The 25,230-nt window shown below is 40.3% G+C and overlaps 1 protein-coding gene across 2 annotated transcripts in view; it reads right to left on the reverse strand.

Moving 5' to 3' along the window:
• LOC146979075 (retinoic acid receptor beta-like) overlaps positions 1–25,230 on the reverse strand; it is a 128,367-nt gene that overhangs the window by 59,873 nt on the left and 43,264 nt on the right. The window contains exon 1 of one of the 2 annotated variants that reach the window (XM_085792276.1): positions 12,535–13,295. The exons of the other annotated variant lie outside the window; for it this stretch is intronic. Within the exon in view, the coding sequence (XP_085648402.1) occupies positions 12,535–12,691 (157 nt within the window). The 5' untranslated portion in view covers positions 12,692–13,295. Of the gene's footprint in view, positions 1–12,534; positions 13,296–25,230 lie in introns of those variants that run through there. 2 annotated transcript variants of the gene reach the window in all.

Below are 25,230 nucleotides of genomic sequence, written 5' to 3' on the forward strand. Positions count from 1 at the left end.
AGGTACATTGTGTAGGAATTACTCGCATCTAGTGTTGCGGTTGTATATCGCAAGCAACTCAATCGTATTTTTCATGCTGCATTCACGTGAAATTGGGCAGACGGAGGACAGCCGCTGCACGTAACGGCATAAACAAGCCTCTATGTAAACAAGTGGTCCGTCAGCACGAGGCAAAACAATACACGTGACAATATGTTGTCATGGTGATGTCGTATTGTTTACCTGACCCACGTTTTACCGGCTTTCTCTGGACTTCTGTGACTAAAATGACATCTGGTTTGTTACCGACGGCCGTCTGCCCGACTGCAGGTGAATGCAGCATCAGTGTAACGCTCCATTCCTCCTCACTGCGTTACCGCGGTGACTTTTCACAGACGCCACCTCGACCTGAGCCGGCACCTTTCCGTGGTTTCCTACCGTCACGCTGCCACTGAACGTAAAAACATGGCAACACGACATGGCAGCCAGCACCGAGCTTACCCGCTCCATGTAGATATGAACGATATGAGCTTAGCGGAACACTTCAGTTTGTTGATGGGGGTGATTACTGATTAATGAAAAACATACTTTGAACGAAATAATCGATTTTCGTGAATAGATAACAGGAGAATTTACACAATGTTCCTTTAAAGTTGGTGTGTGTGCAATCAGGGAGCCTCAGGAGGGATGCACACATTCAAAACATCAGAGGCTTCCTGTATCTTCCTTCCTAGTTCCTCAGTAACTACTCATTATGTTGTCATCAGTTCATCATTTGTTCCTCATTAACTACTCTAATTTTGTGTGCCTTAGTTCCTCAGTAACTACTCATTAGTTTGTCATTAGTTCCTCATTAGTTCTTCATTAGTTCCTCAGTAACTATGCTAGTTTAAGGTAACCCCTATGGTAGTGATGATAACCCATCAGACCAAGGAACTGTCTGGTCCATCTCACAGTCTTGAGTCTCTAAGTACTTCCTCCAGATGCACCTCAAAGATGCGAAAAGGGACAACTTTTTTTCCAGTGTTATCATGTCCAAAGTGTTTGTCAAAACAACGTAATGAAACAGGTGACCAGCCAGGACCATGCTTTGTCCCTCCTCGAGTCTTGCTTCACCCATCTTTTGCCTTTAAAGCTGATGATAAGATGTAGTGGGACATGAAGGCTGCTCCTTTGAGGAAAGGTCTGACTGTGTTGTCATCATCCTCATCCATCATGAACACAGTTCTTGAGAGCATATGGACAGATATTGAGGCTGTGATTATGAAACCCACTCCCAGGATGAAAGGGGACAGTGGGTTGCAGATTGCAGGGGAACCATATCAACTAGAGTGGCTCTTATACTCAACCCTGTAGCTGACTGTCAACAAAGGGTGTATCCTGCTTCCAAAACATGTATCAGCTGGGATAGGCTCCAGACCCCACGTGACGGACAGCCCATGGATGAGCAGGTACTGTATATATAATGGATGGTTAAATAGAGACATTAGATACATACACTTGTGTCCACCAAGGGTTAAAGGTCCAGTGTGTTAAATGGAGGGGAAACTGTGATATCTAGTGTTCAGATTCTAGTTTGCAGCGCTCACTCACTCGCTCCCACTAACTAACTCCCATCGGAAAAGTGACGGTGGCCTCTGAGGACAAAAAAAACTTGTTTACCATGACTAGGAAGACTGGAGGACCATGGAGCGATGAGGTGAAGATCTAAACCATTTTACCATGTCTGCTGTTTTCTCCTCCTACTTCTTTCCTTCTGCTTCGTTGGTTTATTTATGAATCTGAAACGTGCTCTCTGACTGGCTGGATTTTATGGGCTGCCGTACAAACATGACGGCGCAAGATGGCGACACTCTCTAAAGCAAGACTCTTGCTATAAAAGAATAATTATAAGGCTACAAAAACCAAACAAATTTTATTTTATAGCGATTATACACTTATATATTCATAGTAGATTCAGATTTTGCCAATAAACCTTGACAAATATTACACACTGGATCTTTAAATTTGCACAAAAGAGAAATGTGTTAGTCTTTGGAAGCAAATTTGCTTTTCCTCCACAAGGTTAAGTTTTACATCATATAGTACAATTAGGATTCAATACAGAATAGTGGCACAGCTAAACTTATTTGACTGTGCAAGAAGTATTTTTCCAGTTATGCATTTTACTTGAAATCCTCAGGCATGGGTGTCCTTGTTGGTTGTACAACCTACCCAACTGCAAAAAAGAGACAATATGCTATTTTTCTCCATTCTATTAGCCCTTATTCTCCGTGCCCTCCTCATTGAATATTCTCACTAATCTCTGTTTAACTTGTATAGTAGCTGACAATTATTTTCATAAGTTCATGCCATGACCATGCAGCTCACTGTGTTGCTTGGATAAAACTGTCCCATTTCCCCTCACAGGCTTGGTTCAGCCCTTCCATCTCTTTCCACACAGACAGAAATCATCATATCACAGAGGCTCTCACAGCAAATATACAATAAGTGGAACAAGGTGCTCACATGAGGTGATGATGATGAGGATGTATGACTACTGGAGCAAAAAACAACTTTTGCCACCGATATGCCTGTGGAACATTTGTGATAGCTGGGTAGTCCCACAATGAGGAGAGGCTGCGCCAACAATTCAACCCACACTGCCTATTTGAAACTCATGGCTGCATCTGGGAGGCAGTGTGACCACCTGCAGACAGATGGGATGCATAAACGTAGATGCATTACACCCCTCAGTGTGTGTGTGTGTGTGTGTGTGTGTGTGTGTGTGTGTGTGTGTGTGAATGAGTGCATGGGGGTGGTCACAGGGTACCTGCATAGGCCCTGTCAGGTGCAGGTGGAGCCGTTTTCCATTTTCTGCATGATTAAACTTTGAGTCGACTTCCCGGCATGTTAACATACACAGAAAGCTCCAGTAGAGGAATAAAGGCCGATGACAGACAAGCGCATACAGCCCCCAGTCTGGCTTAAGAGCAGGCAGAGAAAAATGTGTGGCCGCCACGGCTGCTGAACCCTTAGCCTCTGGCTGACCTAGCGGAGGGGTCAAACAGGAAAGCACACTCTCCCTGCTGGAGGCTGCAGGCTGAATGAGGGGAAAGTCTAAAGAAAACAGCTCCTCTGATTGCTCTGTCCACTGGGACTGAGTCCACTGACAAAAGGACAGCTCTGATACACACAGCCAGCGGACACTGTCTGCTGTTAAATATCAGGCGCTATGAGGGATGCTGATCAAAGTCTACTTGAACTGACAACTTTTCTCTTTCAGTTTATTGTGACTGTCAACATAGAGACATGACGTGATCATCTTATCATAGCCCGATTCTGGGTGACTTTGTGTTATTTTTGTACTGTTGGTATGTTGTTAGAAGTTAATGGTTCTATAGTTTTCAACTACCTCATTGGTATTATTTACATCTCTCTCTGCAGCATCAGTAATAACTGGTCACTGGCTGACAGCAGTGACTGATTTGTTTTGATGTCACAAAGTCCTGGCAACCTGTTTTAAGGCTCCATTTGTGAATACAGGTGTGTATTTCTCTGTGGACACTTTCACTAATATCAATCGTAGCGCTGCTTTATAAACAAATTAGAATCTACCTTTGTACTGTATGGCAAGAGTTTAGCTATATTATTATAAATCACCATAGCAGATAATTTTCTGAAAGTTAGTTTATTCAAAATGTTGGTTATAATCCTTCTTGCAAAGGAGATTTTAGGCTCAGGTAAATAACATGGTGACTTATTCTGAAGGAGACTTTCTTCACATTTCAGTCCACACGTCTATAATAGCTGCTATCACAACAGTTTCTGGTTTGTTGTTCATCCAACAATTAAAATGAAAATTAAGTGCCAGAGTATTCCCATTATAGTAGACTCATATAATATAATATAATATAATATAATATAATATAATATAATATAATATAATATAATATAATATAATATAATATAATATAATATAATATAATATAATTAAGACATTAATATGCTATAGTTAACTTTTACTTATTAATTCAGACTTGTACTGTTTCTGCAAAGTTCGTGATTATTTTAATTTGATTATTATAAATTTGTGACTGTTTCTCATAACACATTGGATAAAATATTGACAAGCGCAGCTCCAAACTTTGAAAGATCAGAAAATTATTTTAATTTAAATACAAATAATAAATATTTTAAAGGCCCATTTTATTTAACGTTATGAACCACAATCAGCTTGAAAAACCAACATCCAAAGGCAGCAGAGTGAGGCATGATGTGAGTAGATAAACGCAAGCTGCAGAGCTGCATCTAACCAGCTACAACCTCATATTCATTCCCCCAGTCTGAAAACATCTAATGTTACATGGTCCACACAACAGATGGCAAAGAACCCGAAGCAAAGTGTGTCGACGCAGCACACAGGCTATTTAACGCAACAATGTCACACTGGAAATTAGGACAGAGCCACGTTCCTGCTGCAAATAATTGAAACAGTGGTGCATTTAAAATCTGAGGATTTATTTCTAATTCAAAGCCATGAATCGCAGTGATTGGATGAAAAACTGACAAATGATATCAGATCACCAGAAACCGAAGGAAAAAAGAACAAAAGAGAACGAGAAAGAGAAGCATCTCCTGTAGCTATTTGTGTATCTGGTTCGTATTAGAGGGAAAACTGGGCTTATTTGGATGTTGGGTGGTGGGCATAGCCTAAGAGGATTAGAGGCATAGGAATAGCAGTCAGTGGATCCCGTCCCTCTCCTCCTCCTCCTCCTCCTCTTCCTCCACTCAGCTGACGCTCCATCCAGTCTGGAAGTGTTTTTCTCTCAGGTTTTCTCTGCAGGAGTGCCGGGCACATAGCTCACATACAGCAGGCCCAGTCAGAGGAAATAGTCAAAGTTCACTCAGAGTACACCAAATTAGAAGCAGCTTTGCACTGCTCTGCTGTGGGTTTTATGGAGCGGGACATTTAGAAGGTCTTTTACCAGGAAAGGAAGTAGAAGAAGAAGAAAAAAAAACAATAACAAACAGTCATGTAAGTTTATATCTGGTGGGGAAATGTAAGCGCAGAGTGGTGGAGGATCTGCTTTTCATCAGGCCATTGAAAAGCCGTTCAGCATTTTACAAATTGGGAAAACTTGACTTCACTTCAATATATTATGAACTTTAAAAAAATAATTATTCTATGCCTGGTGTTTGACTCTGCAGATTCCCAGGAAGTCGTTTGACCGATCTCACCCCTCGCCCCCTCCTTCTGACCCCCTGTGTGACCTCACGGCAACCCCAGGGTGACTGCAGCGCTGAGGTCAAACCACATGTTGAAGGGAAGCTCTTTTCACTCTAACCCAGCAAACACAACAGGTGCAGGCCACTTCAAAGCTTTCATAAAAACTGACTGAGACGCTAAGACAGCCATAAAAGCAGATGATAGACAGGAAAGCTCAGGGAAGGAATGCAGGAAGAGGAATGAGGCTGTCGAAAAGCAAGAGGTTTCTTTTTAATCCACAGGAATTCATGGCCTTAAAAGCACAGAGCTGGTCTGCCAGGAGTTTTAGATAGACTGGATTGATGTTGGCTCTGTTAGAAAACAGTTAAAAGAAGTAAAGTGGCTGCAAAAAAAAAATCCTCAGCCCATCTGGTCACAAATAAACCAATGGGCACAGTTACTGAAAGAGCACTTAGAGGCTGTTGCTCCTTAAAGGTTACATTAGGTAGATGTTCATGTTAGTGTGATTATAAAGCAGCTCTAAGTTCTGTATTAAGTCTAAAAGTATCAAAGCCTCAGTCCACTGAGCGATGCAGCCTGTATGTATTCACAACCTGGGCCTTAAAACCAGCTGTCAGGACTTCTGTGACTTTGTGATGTCACAACAAGGAGGCAGCAGCCCCCAAGTCCCGCCCTCCTAAGACCACTATCCAACCTTTCTCTGAGTTTTCTACCTGCAACTTGCTATATTTTATTGGATCATTCAGAAAACAGTCATCCAATCAAACCAGGAGGGGCCAAGAGCCTCCTCTGATCTGATTGGCTCAGTTACCTGGGCGTTACTAGAGCTCCAGAGAGTGCCTCACAGGAGATATACAGTAAACTACACTGAGATCATTTTCATTACTGAGAAAAACATCTACTTATTGATCAACACTTCATGTAAAACATAGAAAAAGTGTAATATATGGAACCTTTAACTACAATTTAACAATTTAAAATAGCACACATGTCAAAATTGAAATTGTTCTGTATCAAATATACTGTAAGTCCAACCCAGGAGTGACAAATGTGGAAACGCCTTATTGATGCGTATGTACTGTCTCTGCGTCAGCTTCATAACATTCCACAGATCTATGTTTCAAACCCTGTATCAAAATAACAGTAGAAATCACACAAGAATTGTGCAGGGCCTGTTTGATATTTGCTTTTGTTGAAGGACATTTTTAGACTGGAATCTTTCATTCTGATGATATTCCTCAAAATGCGATTTTGTTATCTTTCATCCATGCTCCTGAGACAGCAAAACTCTGTTGATCTGGACCTTGGTACAAATGTGTTGGAGGTTAGTTTTGGATTTCACACTTTCATTTATTTGGGAGTTAAAGTGTTTAATTTTATGCCTCAATTTATGAAGGTTTTATTATTAAAATATTGATTAAAAGAAAAAAAAAATCAAGTGAACACAATCCTGTACAGTATGTATGTATTGTATGTAGTATCCTGTATTATTCAGAAAAGTTTCTGTTGACTGCCTATTAATCCAGCTATCATTATTCCCATATTATATTGTCCCCGGAAAACACATGCAGAATATACAAACATAATCATAAATTCATATGTATTAATGTTTTTATATTGTGTTTGCTACATGTTCCTGTTTCCATTTTAAATTAACATTAAATAGTAATAATTTCATTCAATAATTTAACAGATGTTTTACTGAAAGATACGCACATGAAATACAATCAAAATCACAACATGGCAATAACAGCAATATCCAAACAGCAAGAGCTCCAAATTTTTTGTGGCATATGTCACTACAGACTGTAGATATGGTTGCCACTGACGCCCTGGCCTGTGATACATATTCTACAGACATAAGGAATGTTTGTTTAGTTCAAGAGCCCAAGAAAATTGCAACTGCATCATTTAAATGTTTTTATGACGATAAAATGCAAAAATGACGACTGAAACTGAAATTGAGACTCACATTACATTCTCAACACCAGCCAATATAATCACAACATGAGTTGTTTTTTTGCGTATCGTTCAGCCCTATACATGACGACGAGCTAATTCAAGATAAGGACATGCACAGCAGGAAATTATTATTATTATTATTATTTTTTAATTTGGGCAGAGATTTGAATTTAATAATTCGGCTTTGTTTTTTGAGATTTATTTTTGTGGTTTTCCTCCCTTTGAATTATATTATTTCGTATAATTGTAGATTCAGACCTGAATTTTAACATTAGTGCAAAAGCAGTGATCCATGACCTTAATATAGAACAAGAATGAAAGTGGTCTGGTCTCACGGAGACTTACAGAAATGAGTCCATCCTTCTCAGTAGAGCAGGTTTGACAACATAATGGTGTCAGATACTGCAGCTGATTAACGCTGCTGCCAGAGCCCTAGCTCCCTTCACCCAGCCAACTGGATCACATTAGCCCTGTTTCCAATAGAATCACACTCTATTTGTGTTCTTTAAGGCGCTGGATGGTTTACGGCCAAAACATATTTGTGGTCTGATGTGGTGTTGTGTTATGCTACAAGCTGCTCAGACCTCGCTGCTGGTCTGGGTCACATCTGCTGCTGGACCCGGCACAAAACTAACGTCTGTCTGTTGAATCAAGAAATAAAACGTCCCTGTTTAATTATATGACACTTTACAAGTTACTCTGCTCAACACTAGAAAGTGTGTATATACAGTTCATAAATATATCTATAAATCTTCTAACAATAAGTGCTACATTATCTGGTCTTATAAAGGATTGATTACATTTCTGTATCCCAGGAATAATTATTAAATTAAAAAAATAATCTTTTTAGTCACATCGTACAACTCACTCTCTTGGTTTTTATTCCAGGTTTGTATTTCATTCATTCATTTAGTATTTGTAGACCCTGTAACACATTTTTATTGCCTTTTATGTCTTTATATGTTATGTCTTGCTGTGTGGTGTTGTCCTTGATAGTTATTGTAAAACTAAACTCGCCTTGCATTCAAACTGCACTATTCAAAAATGTACTATTTGGTTTTCCTGAGGTTGGAGAGGCCTCTGAGATGGCAATTAAACTGTCACCACAACTAGATTAAAAAAGTATTTCATGATGCCATGAGAAACTCTGAACTGAATCACTCTCTAAGAAATAAAATACATCGGGGGTGGAGCGGGAGCCCGGAGAGTTTAGGCAGCTGCAGTAGTATGTGACATTTTGTTATGCGTTAACAGGCCAGTGTCACTGCCGATGCACAGCATCAGTTTAACCCTGAAGGGAGCCTCTGCTGTCCTAAGCATGACAGTTGGACATGCCTGCATCAGCCAGCGCTGCTTTCATTTCACTCATGTACACGGATTTTTATTTCCCCCCATCCACCTTTCATTTAACATGCCCACTAAATTAGCTTGGTGTTCAAGCTGTGCTAATGTGCTTTCATGTCCACATCAGAGGCGCTTAAGCCTTGAAGACAAAAAGGTCCCAATTATCCCATACCATCAATACAATACATATCACGCTGAAACATCAGACTGTCTTTTTAAGTGGCACCAGCAGCAGCACTTGTTTGTAGAGGATCACCTCTCCATGTATCCGCTTGATACAGTTCTGGTTTTGTCTTGATAACAACAATTTAATGCTTTTATCAAGAAATGGATTTTTTTATTTACACAGCGTGGGGATCATAAGCAGCCATCCCTCAGCTGCCTGATTTATCTGTGTAAAGGAGGTCCTTGATCATTCTTAATTAACATCTAAACTGGAAGAGGAAGTGCGTTAATGGTCAGCTCTTTGTCAATGCAGCTAATAAACACCCGGGGGGTTTCCATTATGCTGAATAAATAAATTAATAAACCAACATTTCAACGACCCTGGGAGAGGCTTTCTCAAATCAAAGTCTAATTTAAACAGTTCCTTATTCAAACAGGAAAAGGGCAGGGGTGTCCTGTCTGACAGCGCTAAAGGCCAAGACACAGCTTTACAGGACAGGCCGAGGACGAGCTGCTCGGGAGAGAAAGGAAATCAACAGCAACAGTATGTCCTTCTGTCCCATTTAGTGCTTCATGAGTCCTGTCTTAAAGGCCAGTTTGTGTTGGAGGGCACTGATTGTCTAATTGCGATGGCAAATCGCACACGCCTCAGTGTGCCGTTTCTTTAATTTAATGTGTGATGGGGAGCGGCCTTAGCAATGTAAACTAAACATTATGTTGAAGTGATAGTCCAGGGTCGTCGGTAGATCTGGGCCGGCGCCGTACCGGTTCAGAGAAAGAGGACCGGCTCAGGCGCTGGGGTCGGGCACGACAAAAAAATAAAAAGAATTCCCAACGAAAAATCCAAACCAAATGAAAACCAAAGTGTAGATTTTATTTGGAATATTTTCACCCCCTCACCAGGCACTGCAGACGCTGGACATCAGATATTTGATTAATAACGAACTATTTGACAGCGAGATTAAGTGGTGAAAATATTCAAAATATAGTGTACACTTACAGTCAAACTGAAATTTCAAGTGGACATTTTTAAGGGCGGAATTATTATTTTTTTCTGGTGTCCGTAGAACATGGCTCAGCCGGCCGGCCTGGCTGTTTCTCCAAACTGGTCTCATTGTGACCCAGACCTATTACACTGACTACAGATAATACAACAACTCCATGTCAAATAACCACAACTATCACTTTAAATGCCATGAGACAACGTACAGGCTTTATTTAGTCATCTAATTGAATTCTATGACAAGTTAAATGAGTTAATGAAGGTGAATTTAATTTTACAGGCTCCACAGTGTCTTCATTGTGACAATAGCAAAAGGTGCAGGGCCTTCAGAAGGTCATGTAGTGATGACTAATCTGGAGGAAACTTCATCTGCTAGAATTTCAAACATACACATGGCGGTTATGTTACACAGTGGTTTTCTTATCTTTAGAGTCATAAAATGAATATGATTTCTTTTAGTCCAGTACATATGTTAAAGATTCAGCAGAGTTCTCCTCCTGGCAGTGGACACAGCAGCATTTTCACCTCTATGTAAACACAAAAAAGGAAAAGACAGAAAATGGTGTCTGGTTATAATTTAGTGAGGGGAGTGAGGGGCGACTGGTTGTATGTGGAGTTGAGCTCAGCATTGTTAAAGCCTGGCTATAAGCCCCGTCACTGAGCGGCCGCTACAGCAGCTTTTTAAAGGAACAGACGCCCGCAGAGCTGTTTACACCTCTCCAGTCTAAAGAGACTCACTGGACAAATTACAAACCACTTCAGTGTTTAATATTTTGTAAATATGCGTATAGAAGCTACAGTGTTCTCTTTAGGTTACTCTGGATTTAAGTAAACTTTTATGTATTTATTGAAAACAGAGTTTATACTGAATGTTTTAATTGAGATTTTTAAGAATTTTCAATGAAGCGTCTACTTGACTTTAAAAATGATTTGATGTTATAATGAATGACGATTCACCATTAATAAAAATAAAAAAAAGTGGAAAACTACTAAATTACCCAGGATTCATATAAGAATATGAACCGTGATGGTTATGATCATTTGGAAACAATCTTTGGTCACAATGTCATGAAGAAAACTTGAACTCTGCCTATGCTGAAATGGAATAATTGCTAATATAGAATAATATGCTGACTGTTCTGTTGAAATTCCATGTTATTTGACAAATAAATTATAATCATTTTCATATTTAAATATATCTATCTATCTGTACATATATATATATTTATACACACACACATGAATACATTTATTGGACTCTGTGTGTACACAGCATTAATGAAACTATTGTAGGCTACGGTATTTTCCATCAGGTCTGTTTTAAAGCTGGTTTAAATGATGAAGTGATCAAAATTCATTCACAACCACTTCCACTATTGGAGTCATTTTTCAAGTAAAAACAGGATTTGCTACTTCAAGCTGCTTAAATCCACATAAAGCCTAAATACACGACAACACCGTCTATGTTTGAGACTGTTACTCGCAGACGCTGCTCGTCTATGGGGAACCTGGGATTGTTTATTTGTTTTGTTTGTTTGTTTGTTTATATTTCATCATTTTCTCACATTTTACAAAGAAAACGACTCCTGGGGGGAAAAATAATCAGTAAATTAATCCGTAAACGGCGCGTTAGTCATCACTCAATTGACTAATAGAACCCTCTCCATCAAACCCGAGCGAGCAGCGAAGAAGCTCAAGTTAAAAAAAAGAAAAGAAAGAAAGTGTCAGCTGTAACTTTGGCTGTAAGAGCCACTCCTGACTGAGTGCCCTTGAGCAAACACTTCCTGAGGAATGAACAGCTGGAGGCTCCTCGTTATCAGCTGAGGATAAATCACTGAGCAGCAGCGGGCTGACAGCGAAAGACAAGCAGTGGTAAGTGTCTCCGAGCACATGGACACGGTGCAGATGACCAGACAGAGAAGACACTAAGACATGTCAGAGTCTGAGTCTGCTACAGTAGAACCACCCTGCATCTTTAGTGCTTTTATTATAATAATGATTATTTTATCCTCTCTACTTCAGTTATCTCACATTAATCTTAACTCTTAATTCCAGATCTCCCCGCTGCTCCTGAATCAGCCCTGATGTTAGAAAGAATGCAGCATCCTATTCTTCACCTGGACACAGGACTGCAGCGGCCACCGCCATCCATCACCCTCGGCCAGTTCAAAACACCACTTAGTGACATGATCCGATAGCACCCCGCTAATCTTGTTGACAAGTCCGCGGGGTCATTTATCTACATCAGTGTCAGGACTCAGGAGCCGCAGGTCGCAGGTCGCGGCTGTCCGGCCCGGGGCCACAGCCGCTCCTCCCTCCCGCCATGTGCGGCCGTCCGGCTGGGGAGGAGGAGGTGTGGAGACGCCGCCGCCTGTGTTTACTCTCTGCATTCCTCCAGCCATGCAGCCTCTCTGAGCTGCACTAACTGATCTGATACCAACACGCGGGTCACCGGTTCGAGCGCTGAGAATTTCTAGAGACGCGCGGCTGAAGTCAAAGTATGAGACTCTGTAGGAGAATCTCACATTAGAAAATAAACTTTTTTTTTTTTTTTTTATAGAACCAGACAAGTGTAGACTACACATGATCAGATCACCGCTGCCCTGAGAAACATCTGATGCGTTATTACTAGAATAATGATGCTCCATGCGGCCTGTTTCCAAGAGTTCACCTACTCCAACTTCTAAAATTCCCAGGCTGATTCTGTCTGCTGTTCACCAAGCTCAGTAACAACCAGTCAGTCCTTCTAGCTACTTGTGATTGGAGGTCAAAGCCGAGTCAGAGCAGCAGCAGCAGCAGCAGCAGCAGCAGCAGCAGCAGCAGCAGCAGCAACAACATGAACAGAGGATGAGTGAGAAGTTAGAGGACCTACAGTGTGCGCTCCGGCGGTGCTGCCACTCTCTGTGCGCCAGTCCGCTGATGCAGGCTTTCAGAGCCTTCTCCTGCAGCATGCACGAGGACGGGCTGGGCGTGTAGAAATCCAACATCTGCCCGGGACTCACGGCCAGCACGTCCATACAGTCAAACATGTTGACGGTGCAGTCCTTCAACTACTTCTTGTGCAATAACAATAATAAAAAAAAATCACCGGCGTAAAGCGCACACAACTCCATCAAACTCCGCTATTTGCGCCCTCCACCTCCTCCTCCTCCTCCTCCTCCTCCTCTTCCTCTCCTCCTTCTTTTTCTTGGAGCGGCAGATTTCACTCCTCTTCTTCTCATTCGTCCGGCACCGGAATCATGAATTCTTCTCTCCCCACAGATTCCTCTAAATTCTCACTTGGCATTTCCCTGCACCATGCCCAGTGAGCGCGCCGCCGCGGACGTTTAAACAGGACTCTTCCATAATAATAACAACATTAATGACATCGCTACGTGTTTACAGTGAATCTCCCCGCTGTGGTAAAAAAAAATAAAAATAAAATAAAGCGACTCAAAGTGGAAGCAGCGGTGGAGCTGGAGCTGGAGCTGGAGCCTCCACCGGACGATCTTTTTTTTTCTTTCTTTTTCCTATTATCAAAAATAACACGGACGGCGTTTAAAATCACATGTTCTCGTCTCCGATGACGGATTGCTCCTCCGTCCCCCAGCGCAGCTCATTTCCAACTAGTTTTGCCACAGAGAATGAAAGATTGAATCGCCTAATATATGCGAGTGAACTTTGTATGAACCCTTCCGAGGCTGCTGACCTTCAAATGACCCAGGCAGGCTGACATCACTGCAGCTCCCCAGCGCGGAACAAGGCGGAGAGAAGAAGCGCAGGGGGAGACATAAGCAAGAATTTTTGGTATGTTTTTTTTTTTTTTGGAGGGAGGAAAAACTAAATACACCACTATCCTCAAAATTTAAATTAAGCTTCTTTTTTTTTTTTCATTTTCGCTGAAGAAGTAGGTTTAGAATTTCTGCGTTCTGTTGGTTTTTCCCCTCACACTGACAGAAAAATGAGGCTGTTCCCTGCAAAAGACGGATGGACACAAACACCGCCGGCACTGCTGATTTATGGAGTCATGAAACAGCGATATTTTACTTAAAGTAAAGAAGGAGAGGAAAGTCTTTGTCTCACCTTCTGTATAATGTTCATCTTGACAAACTGCTGCAGTTGACTGATGGCCTGTCATTATGTGTCAGACTCATCAGTCATGGAGTCATTGTAGAATCATTTTAGAGAAAACATTATTTCTGGATGTCAAGAACTGAACTAAGCTAAATAAATAAATAAATAAATAAATAAGGAAAGAAAATGACACATTCTTTGTTTTAGAAATAGAAATGTACAAGGTATTCCTGGTATGTAGAGCCTGTCACACCTTAACCACACCTGTTCTGAGAGGCACTCAACTTACTGACACAAACAGCCTTATGGATCAATTAAAAAAAAGTCCTTTACTATTTTTTCATTATAATTATGTTGTGATAAAAAATTTTTTTAAAAAACAAGAAAAACACACCTGTGAGGTAAATGTAAAACTTGGTTCATGATATTTTGAAGACTGAATAGTCAGATAGAAACACAGTGATGTTATTGTTCTGGCTGACGTCAATGTAACTAAACATGAGCAGCTGTGTGCGTTCTGAAATCTGAATTGAGCAGCAGGGAATTAAGAAACAATGGAGAATATTGACATTTCAGGTTCAGATGAGCAAAATAAACAAGAATAATGATGAGACAAATCATAACATGTCTGTGTTATGGTTAAAAAAAAAAGGACCACAATTCCTGCCGGGTTTAGTTCCCGCCGACTATGACTCATTGACCGGAGTAGACAGTCGTAGGCTACACTTACCGGACTGTCTGTCCTTGTTTAATGGGCGACTTGTGACTTTTACTTTGCTTTGTGAATGCTGCAGTGTCGAAGGCCACAGAGCACGATCCAACATTCCGGTTTTTATAGTCAAAATGAAAAAGCCACATAGTTTTTGGTAGGCTACCAAAAGAATCCAGAGACTCCTATTTCTCTAAATATGACAAATACTGTATTTTACTTTTTACTCTCCTATATTTCTAATTTCTATTACCACTTCAGGTACAGTAGCTGTTCTTAGAACCTCTTAAGTCAAGACACATTGAACAGAAGCATGGCCCACAGTTTGTCACTTTTTTTTGTGTCCCCATGAAACACCACCAAGTTTATTAATTTGTGTCTCTGCATGTATTTTCTTAAAGGGATAGTTCAACATTTTGGCAAATTCACCCATTGCCATAATCCCTATAGTCATAGCAGTAGGTTTGTTACTTTTAAAGCAACATTACGGAGTTTATCGGCCTTAAAATAATGTTTCCAGACTCATTGCAATGGTAGTAAAATGGTTAATAGGATGAATGGTGCCTGAGCATGAGCTGGGTCGGTCGACGCTGGATGCGCGGCTGATAAGTTTTGTTTTTTAAAGTGCCCTCCCCCCAGACGATAGCGCTTCTCAACCAGATGGTGGAAGCACTGAGCTGAAACTCCGCAATGTTGCTTTAATTGTCAGTGCAAGCTATTTTTAGAATGGCGGAGCAGAGCCGTGAGCTGCTCAGAGCTACACTATGGAGGCTAATGGGATTTCTTGGTTTCCCTCATCAAACTCATCAAATACACAATCCAACAACTCCAAAACGCTCTGGTGGACAAGTTGTGACCTGCACATTCACCACGCTATGAGATAATAACGGAACATTACCAGACAGAGTTGTTTTAGAGGTAAATTCATGCAAAACCGCTGATGCGTGTCCTCCGTCTCGTAACGTTCGATTATTATCTCATAGTGTGGTGAAAGGGATTATGGCAATGGACCAATTTGCCAAAATGTTGAACTATTCCTTTAAGACATCTTAAAGTCAGTGACTGACTGTGTGGAGAATGAGTACAAATTATTTCACTGCCAGTTTTAACCGATCACTGTCCTAACAAATACTATGTTAGATGAGGCACAAGACTCTACAGCAGAGGTCATGGTCTGATCTGAGGTCTGTGTTTGAATTCTTATGAAATTCTTTTCATTTTGAATATTTGCTTCATTCACCACAGCCAATAGCTGTTGATTGAGTTGTATTTTATGGCCTGATCTACAGTCTTTGTATAAGGGTTTTATGAATGAATCATAAGAGTCTGGAGATGTAGAACAATACAATACTGTGTTGGGATATAAAACGATCTTTTGAATACCTGAATAAATCAAATTCTCCAGAATTTAATGTCAAGTGAAAATCTGACTGCACAGCTTTCACTTTCATATTTCATATTTGAGCAAGATGATCTATACTGCAGTAATGGAGTTGTGTCCACTTGTGCTCACTGGTTAGCAGTGGCCTTGTTAATGTTTTTATGATAGGCATGGTTTACTTTGAAAGTTTTGCTCAATCTTTTATTTAAAACCTTTTTTTAAATGTAAACGTGAGACATTGTGACAGATTTAAGGACCTAACAGACCATAAGAAGCTTAAATGAGCTGTTTACACAGTGATATGACACTAATAATAATCCAGGATATAACCATACTTACATTTTCCCTACTGCTGCTTTGATATTTAGGCTCAACACACTATTACTGTACATTCAGCACTACACTTATAAGCTTCCATCACAGATGTTGCAGAGGAAATGAGATGTTGATACTAGATAGACACAGTGATGTGCAACAGCTCGAGTTCCTAATTTCTCATTATTTGAGCTGAGAGTCAGCTGAGTCATACACAAACATGGGACCATGTCTTATCATCATTGACTCTCTTTAGTGAAATAGTGACTGCTGCAGTGCCACATGACTCAAAATGTGATGCATTACACACAGATTTAGCTTCAGTTTCATTTGATCATGAATTAATGATATCCGTCTGTCATTAACTGTTCAGCTGCTGACCTACAGTACACACATACATCATGTAAGATGGCAAAAGCTGAGTTATATTTAAAGCAACATTGCGGAGTTCATCGGCCTTAAAATAATGTTTCCAGACTCATTGCACTGGTAGAAAAATGGTTAATAGGATGAATGGTGCTGCCGCTGCAGCCTGAGCCGGGTTGCGTTGGCTGAAACTGCATATGCAACTTCCCTGTGCGGGTAGGAACACCGCCCCTCCCCCCTCTGCGTAGAGCCGTAGAGTGCGACCTGCTTTACGGTATATGTCACACGCTTACCTGACTGTAGCCTAGAGTGAACCAGCAGCAAAACAGAGAGCGTAGACAGCAGCTAACCAGAAAACAAAGCTATCGAATTCCCCGTCAGACCTTCTGATGGGGGCGGATAGCAATTTGAAGTAGTGACCCCAAATATTCGGATAGTAAAATGTGCCTCTCGTGGCAGCCCTAATAAATATTGGACCAGCTTACACTCGGTGGTGCGAGCTGAAGTATGTACGACACTTAAGCAGACGATAGCAATAGCGCTTTTCAACCAGATGGTGGAAGCACTGAGCTGAAACTCTGCAATGTCACTTTAACAGAAACCACAAGAAACCTAAATGATCCAAAGAAATGTTGGAAGGTGGTGAAGTCGACATCTGGTGTGCTCAGCAAAATGAGCTACCAAACTTCTTGGTTAAAGACTCAGTCAATTTGACTGATAACTTCTCAATGCTAAATTTCTTCAATAAGCATTTTGTCTCTGTGGGTCATCTATTTGATAAGTGAAATGCCAATCAATTAAAATCCAATGTGGTTAAGGAGTCTAAGGATGGGGCTGTAAACAGCCCCACCTTTTACTTTGAGCCTGTGTCCACATCTGAGGTGTGTAGAGCCCTAACCAGCTTGGATGCCAAAAAAGCAGCTGGTCCTGACCAATTGGACCCTTTATTCTTGAAGTTGGCTGCAAATCATATAGCTGGACCTTTGACTCACATTTTCAATCTTAGTCTCAGCACCAACCTTTTGTCTTTCCCCTGTTAAAAGGGGGTGACCCATCAGACGTGAATAATTACAGGCCTATTTCCAAATTATGCATCGTTGCAAAAATATTGGAAAAAATGATCAGTGAACAATTTAAAGATTTCTTAGAATCTAATACTATTCAATCATTTTCAATCTGGCTTTAGGAAGCTACATAGTACAGTTACCGCTGCCCTGAAAGTTTTAAATGATGTAATTGAAGCGCTTGATCTTAAAAAAGTACTTTTGACTGCTTTTGACACGGTCAACCACGAGATATTGAGAAAATCAGCATTTCTAACCAGGCGTCCAACAGCACTCAGTGTGGCCAATGCCACTAGCCTCGTAAACCAGCCTCTCGCGGAAATGCATTTCATTTCATTTCTCGGGAGAGTCTGGCCTCATCCCCCCTCTAAGCGTTTGGAGTGGGCGGGAGCTGGGTGGGAGTAGTAGCAAAGACGGTTTAATATGTTTGGTAGTAGCGTTGACAGACAACCCCATTCAGCCAATCAGCAAGTTGGTGTAGTGACGGGGCGTTGCACTAGTCGGTCCCTGATTGGCCAACGTGCTGTGTCAATCACAGCGGCGACGCTGATTGGCTCGGCCTTCTGAGGGTTTCAGGCCAACCGCTTACAGCGGCAATGAGGCCAGACTCTCCCTCGGAATGAAATGAAATGTATTTCCGCAAGAGGCTGGTTTACAAGGCTACAATGCCACATCATCCTCACTAGAGATCACTAAAGGTGTGCCACAGGGCTCGGTCCTAGGACCCATTTTATTTTCTATTTCTATAGATGATCTTTGTGTCAATATGTCAAATGCTGCTGACGACACTGTTATTTACAGTAGAGGCTGCATTCCGCTGCCCTGTAGACGCTCATTATACGGATATGGGATATACGCGGCTCTCGGCTGGATCTGATTTTGTGGGAACGACCCTTAATGACACCAAAGTTATCTGGGTGAATAAATGTATTATATGTATTTTATACTAGAAATAAGATTGTAAAATTCCCCTTTCAGGTCCAGTGACATTTACTGCTTGAATATTCCACGAGCTCGTATTGAACTGGGTAAAAAAGCGTTCAGTTTTGCCATCCCATCAACATGGAACAATCTTCAGGCCGAACTGGAAATGTCTTCTCTTTAATGTCTTCCGTCGTTTCCGAAAGGGCTGACAACAAAAATTTGAAATTGAACGGCTCCTCATCTTTCAAACATTTCTTCCACCATGACTCACTTGCTCCTTGCACTGTTTTAACTTATATTTAATTGTGGCCCTATTTATTGTAATGTATTTGTATTTTATGGATGTTTGCTGATGACGTGTGCTGCTGCCTTCCTGGCCAGGTCGCCCTTGAAAATGAGATCACGATCTCAACGGGTTTTACCTGGTTAAACAAAAGTTAAATAAAATGAAAGAGTGTATTCTTATTGGACACTGGTTAAATGTCTTCATTTATTGTATTAATATATTGTTTACCATTTGTATGTGGAGGAGAAACCTGTATATAGGCTAGTTAAAAGTAGCTCATCAAATAGCAACCAAACTGAAAAAAAAACTAATTTCAGATAACCTTCCATGTCACCTGTCTTATTCTGCACTGTGGAGCTGTTAAGCCACCAATAAGAATATGAATTTGAAAATAATGAGAAACTTTTCCTTTTCCAAACACCTTTTCAACAAACTGCCATCACTTCACCATCCCCTGTGAGGAGAGGTTTGTTCTGCTCTTCTTCGCTGAGAACAAAGTTTGTTAGTAACCATTTGTTCACACCAACATGGGACACATTTCACCACAACACAACACTAAAACTAAAAGAAAAAAATCTAAACATTTTCAAAAACCCAAATTACTTTGTGCAGAATATTACATATCTCAATATTTATGCAGAGTATCTACAAATATGTCTTTTTTTTTCTTTTAGCTATTTTATTATGATTATTCATCATTATCAGCATGACTCCTTTATTGGAGTGTGAAAGTAGATTTTGTGGAGGTGGTGTCTTCTACTTTATTTAACTGGGTATAGATTTGTCTGTGGGTGAAGCAGGCAAATACAATACTATCAGATCAGATAAACATGATGTGAAAAACCACAAAAATAAGACTCAGGTTGTTCTTCATTTTTAAAATCTATGGGAGCATTATGGATTCAAATACTGTACTATCTCATCTCTTTTTTTTATCTTATTCAAAATGAAATGGACACAGTTATATAAGCTTTGATATGCAATTTCTCTATTGATGTGGACCATACAATATGCAGAGATGTAAGCACTGACGCACAATGAATTTGTATTATGTTTCTGGAAGTTTTATGAGAAAAAATGAAGAGAAGTTACTTAAAGGTGTATTTATTGTAATATTACAGGTTAGACCATGACCTACATTCACATTTTAATGTATTGGTTGGGTTACTTTGCAAAGAATTATAAAACTTGTAGAAGAACTAATCTGTTCTGTGTGTGTATATAATTCATTTAAAGTGCTTATGAATGGATTGTAAGTGAGGTAAGTGGTGACAGATTTATAGAACCAAGACCATGAGTCTACAGCAACCCTGTGGATCTGTTCCTCGGCACAGCACAGCTGTGAGCGTAATGCTAACACCAGCATGGCTTATATAGTAGGCCTATGTGATGGTTTTGACGTTCACCATCTCAATTTTAGGATTTGTTCATTAGCATGTATACTAAATGCAGGTGCTGCCGAGGCTCATGGGAATGTTATTAATTGATCCTGGGGGGTGCATGAATTTCTGCTCCACCTTTCATGGCAACCAATACAACAGTTATTAAAATACTTTAATGAGATGATGAGAAATAACAATCCACCTGCTCTTGACACTGGTTGAAAAGATTAACAAAGTCAGTGGAGTTAATTCTCTGGTAACCTTGAATGTTTGTTCACAGGTTTGTGGAATATCATCCTTTAAATCCACGAGTCCAGACCGACATGTTGGACCACACCATCAACCAGCTCCTACTGTTAGCATGCTGCCTTTTACCCTGTCAAAGCTCTGTTCAACAAAGACAGATTACATGCAGCCACTAGCTCAACACAACAACGTGCTAGTTAGCTAACAAACAGTCATGTTGTTATCTTGATATGTCAAACAAAGAAGTATAGCAGGCTACTGCTAGGGTTACACACTGTCACACATGTTGAACATGCAGTGTTTGACTGGCTGCATGGTTTAAACTGAGTGTCTGTCCCTAGCAGACTGCTGGAATACCGTACGTACGCCTACTTCACTATATTACCTTTTATCATAAATACCAAACAGTTAAACAGACATAGTTTACAGCTACAGCAGATCGACTGCTTGCGTTTCGAATTTCAAAGTTGTCAGTCAACATTTTAAAATATCAAGTTCTCTGCAATAACTTTAGTAGAAGCCCATAGCTATAAGTCTATATATTTTGTTTTTTAGGAAAGTCCTGCAGACTAGTCTATATCTAAGTATACAAATGGATTAAAAGTGTCAGCGTACTAATATTGGAGTAAGGACAGACTGGCTTTTATAAAATAGCAATACCAACACCATGAGCATGTAGGAGGTAAAGCACTGTGGGAAACATTGCTGCTTCTAGTGGCCTTGTGTTGTGGCCAGTAAAAAAACTTTTTTTGGCCGGTAATATTCTTCATCTCACCTAGGTCACACAGTTCATTTGGGTGTATATTCATTTTCTGTATTTAATTTGGTCGAAGTGAACAAGCCAGACACACGATTCACATCAGATAGAAGTTGACCCAGGAAAGCAGTTTGTTTTACAGCTTTTCAGAATTTCCCAACTACAATCTCTGTACTGTACATGGTAAAAGCTGTTGAACGTGTTAAAGGGATAGTTCACCCAAAATTCAAATTTCACACATTATCTACTCACCCGCATGTCGACTAAGAGCTGTGAGAATTTTCAGAGTCCTCCGTTCCTTCTCTGAGTTACGGGGGGGTCCGTGCAGCAGTATTTGTCCATATAATGTTGTAAATGGATACCAACTTTCTTCGTCCAAAAAGACACACCAAAAAACATCCAAATACCTCCATGCTGCTCGTCTGTAATGTCCCTCTTGTATTGAAGCCCCGACATGAGAAATTGTTCCGGAAAAAATTAAATAAGTCTATGTTTTAAGCTTGTTCGTAGCGGAAGTTCCCAGTGTCTCGGTTCACTGCTCCGGCAGAACATTTTCTCATGTCGGGGCTTCAATACAAGAGCGACATTACAGACGAGCAGCATGGAGGTATTTGGTAACTCAGAGAAGGAACGGAGGACTAGTAGATAATGAGTGAAATTTGAATTTTGGGTGAACTATCCCTTTAATGTTTAATGAGATCTGAATAAGTCAATGTTTGTGGCTGCATTAATGTGGTTTCTCCACCACACAAGTGAGTTAGATTCCTGGTTCCATATCATTTGAGGCTTTTGGTAATCAGTACATTTTGATGTAATGCATAGATCTATGAGCTGGGACAAGTAAATGATGTCCACTTACCACAGTGGCACTTAATACTTCACAAAAAGTCCCAAAACAGGAAAATGTGTGCAGCACTAATGTCTCCTCACCCTACTTTTCCTAAACCAGTTAATTATCACATGGCCCCTTGGATTTGTGATTCCTTAGAGTGGATCCAACTCAATTAATAGAGTGATGCTATGGATTTATGGATTTGCATTATGGGAATTGTAGCGGTCCAGTTCTTTCAGAGCCTGACGCATATTAAGCACAGCAAGTTAGACTATCGTGACCTCTCCCACTTCAGTTTTGACCATTCCTTTTTAATCTTCTAACAAATTCCCCAATTTTATGCAGCTGTAATTCTTAATTGCAGAAGTATATAGGCCTACATATGTTTAAAAAAAAAATGCTGGTGGGACTGAAAACTCCTCTTTCACATGGATTTCTCTATACAGTATAGTACAAGTTTGAGTCTCATGCACAGTGTGTGTGTGAGCACATACAGTGTGCTGAAACCCAGATGCACTAACACTTGTGATAGTGTTTGATGGGGTAAAGGAGGCGGTTTGAGAGGCAGAACTGGCCTGGGTGCTGCACACCACATTGATCCCCACGGAGCTCATGAATATTGCAGAGAGCCAGCATCGCTGAAACAGGAACTCCTGAACCCCCTCCTTCCCTACACACACACACACACACACACACACCAGCTGACCCCCTGCAGTTCAGCCAGTGTAACAGTAACCCATGGATACACACACAGAGTCACATATACACAACCCCGGTTAGCACAGGTAATGAATATACCTGAAAATCCACCTGTAATTAGAAGGTGATAATGAACCCATCCATCAAGATAAGCCACTTTTTGGCATCAGCGTTCAGCAGCTCATAGCTGCCACTGCCAAAACTCACCAGGCTATGACAATACACAGCGTAGCTGATCATTTAATAAGGCCGGGTAAAGCCTGACAGCTTCGAGGATGACACACATGCAGCGGCTGCTATTTTCAGTTTCAACGCAAACGGTGGGTGGATGACTTAACCAGTGGAAGTGTCAGCTTCAGGTACATGTTTAATTGCCCTTTCCTGTCCCAAAGAAACTTAGTGTGTTTATAAGCAGAGCTGAATTCGGTGCTCTGAATCCATCAGTGGGTCAACCCCATAACAGCTATATTTAGTTACAATTGCACTTAGTCCATTGGTAATTTAATTGCAGCTACATGGCAGAAGCAAATATATTTTCCACTCAGGTTAGGTATCATGCCAAGGCGTGCATCGGAATTATGCCATTGTGTCGTAACGTGATACACAGAGTGACACTGAGGATTAGAATTCAATTCAGTATGTATTTATAGCATACATTCTTAAACAGTATGGGAACATGTATAGGTTTAAACACTATCTCATCTTTTTTATTATATTAAAAATAAAATGCACACAGTTACATAAGCTTTGAAATGTCCCTTTTTGTGTTTATGTAAACCATACAGTGTGCAGAGATAGAAGCAGGCAGCTTGCCTTGCTTGTATTTAAAGCATTGATTCATATCGTCCCCACAGCACAGTTAAAACTTAACCATCTTTGAAGTAGGGTTTTATTAGCCAACACAAACTGGCCACAACAGGAATACAAAAACCCCACAGTGAATGGACATCCAAGAACACTGTGGGAAAGAAGTCTTTTATAAAAGTTCAGTGTTATTCTGGTCTGTCTCTGTCATTCAAAGAGCTGAAAAACACTATACGCCAGCATAAAGCAGTCAGCCTGAAAATCACAACCCAAGCAAACCTCAAGCACAGAAGAACACAGTGTTCACCATTGTAATCAATTTTTGTTCACCAAATAAACAATATGGGTTGCAGCAGGACTCTGCACTCTCACTTCAACAACCTTCATTCCCAACTAACAGCTAGTGAAATGACACAAAACATGCTTTTTTCACTTTAAGTCAAATTTGCCATTAGGGAATGTGAGAGATTCACAGATGCACAGATGCAGCATGTGGTCTGACATTTAGATAGTGAGCAAAGGCCAGGCCGAGCATGTGTTTAACCTTCATCTTGTGTTTGCTTTCTGCTACTGTGTTAGGGTCAGTTTTGACCCGAGTCTTAAATCAGCTGTAAAACACACTGAAAGCATTTCTTTTTCATCCAATTTGTTTCTCATCTCTTGGTTACGTTGTTAGGCTTCCTTATCCATGAAAAGGTTGGTTTAGCACTCATGATAAGCTACAACAACTTGCAACTTGTTTGGATCATTATAACCAGGTTGTAACCAACCCTTACAGTACAAAACAGATGTCATAATTTTAACCAGAGCATTTTAGAATTTAGTGAGAAAAAAAAAAGTTTTATTTTGTTTACATATAGGTTCCTGACAAAGTAAAAAAAAAAAAGCCTTGATGCAATAAACAAATTGATGTGGCCCTTCTATGCATTAACCCATAAGGACCCACGGTGACACGGGTGTCACACTGCCTTCAAGTGTCCTGGAAAGCCCCTTACACATATTTATGTTGAACTTTTAATTCATAAAGTCCCTAAGTGACATCTACTCAACATCCTGGTGCAGTCACATGACTCTCTGTGAATCTCTCTATCCATGACAACATTTCCAAGATGGTGGCCAGCAGAGTTGGCACATTTCACAGAGGCCGCTACTTTTAAAAAGCTTGCTTTCTGTCAATAAAATAAGCCACCACCCATTTCACAATGCAAATCCTTTTATAACATGTCCCTTGTTGTATTTAACCTGTTCTGACCTCATTTTTTGAAGAAACTCATATAAAACAACTTAAGAAAATATTGCTGTGACATATACGTCACATCGGGCTAAGGCCTTAAAAAAGTCAGGAAAAATACCATGTGACGCCTATGTCACAATGAGAAAAATGGGAAAGAACTGCTCAATTAAATTAGGTGATTCAGGTATTTTGAATTAATATACTCTATGTTGTTCAATTTAAAACATAATTTTAAAATGTTAACATAAAAATAATGTCAAATTCAATCAATATTTAATAAAATGATATATCAGTCCGGAAATTGAACCACAGATTTAGCAGAGACACTCTTCTCAGTAAATGAACAAGATTTTAGTATCCCAAGCAGGTCCCATATTAATGTAATTATGCTTTTCGCTGTATTTTCTGTAACAAAATAGGATACAGTGTTCAGGATGTACTGACAATCATCAGACGTGCAATAGATGTTGTATACAGAACAACAAATACAGCAAAGAAGAATGAGAGTTTACATAA

The sequence above is a fragment of the Trachurus japonicus genome, chromosome 11, assembly GCF_045865225.1.
Source record: "Trachurus japonicus isolate A0001 chromosome 11, Traja_1.0".
Classification (NCBI taxonomy): domain Eukaryota; kingdom Metazoa; phylum Chordata; class Actinopteri; order Carangiformes; family Carangidae; genus Trachurus; species Trachurus japonicus.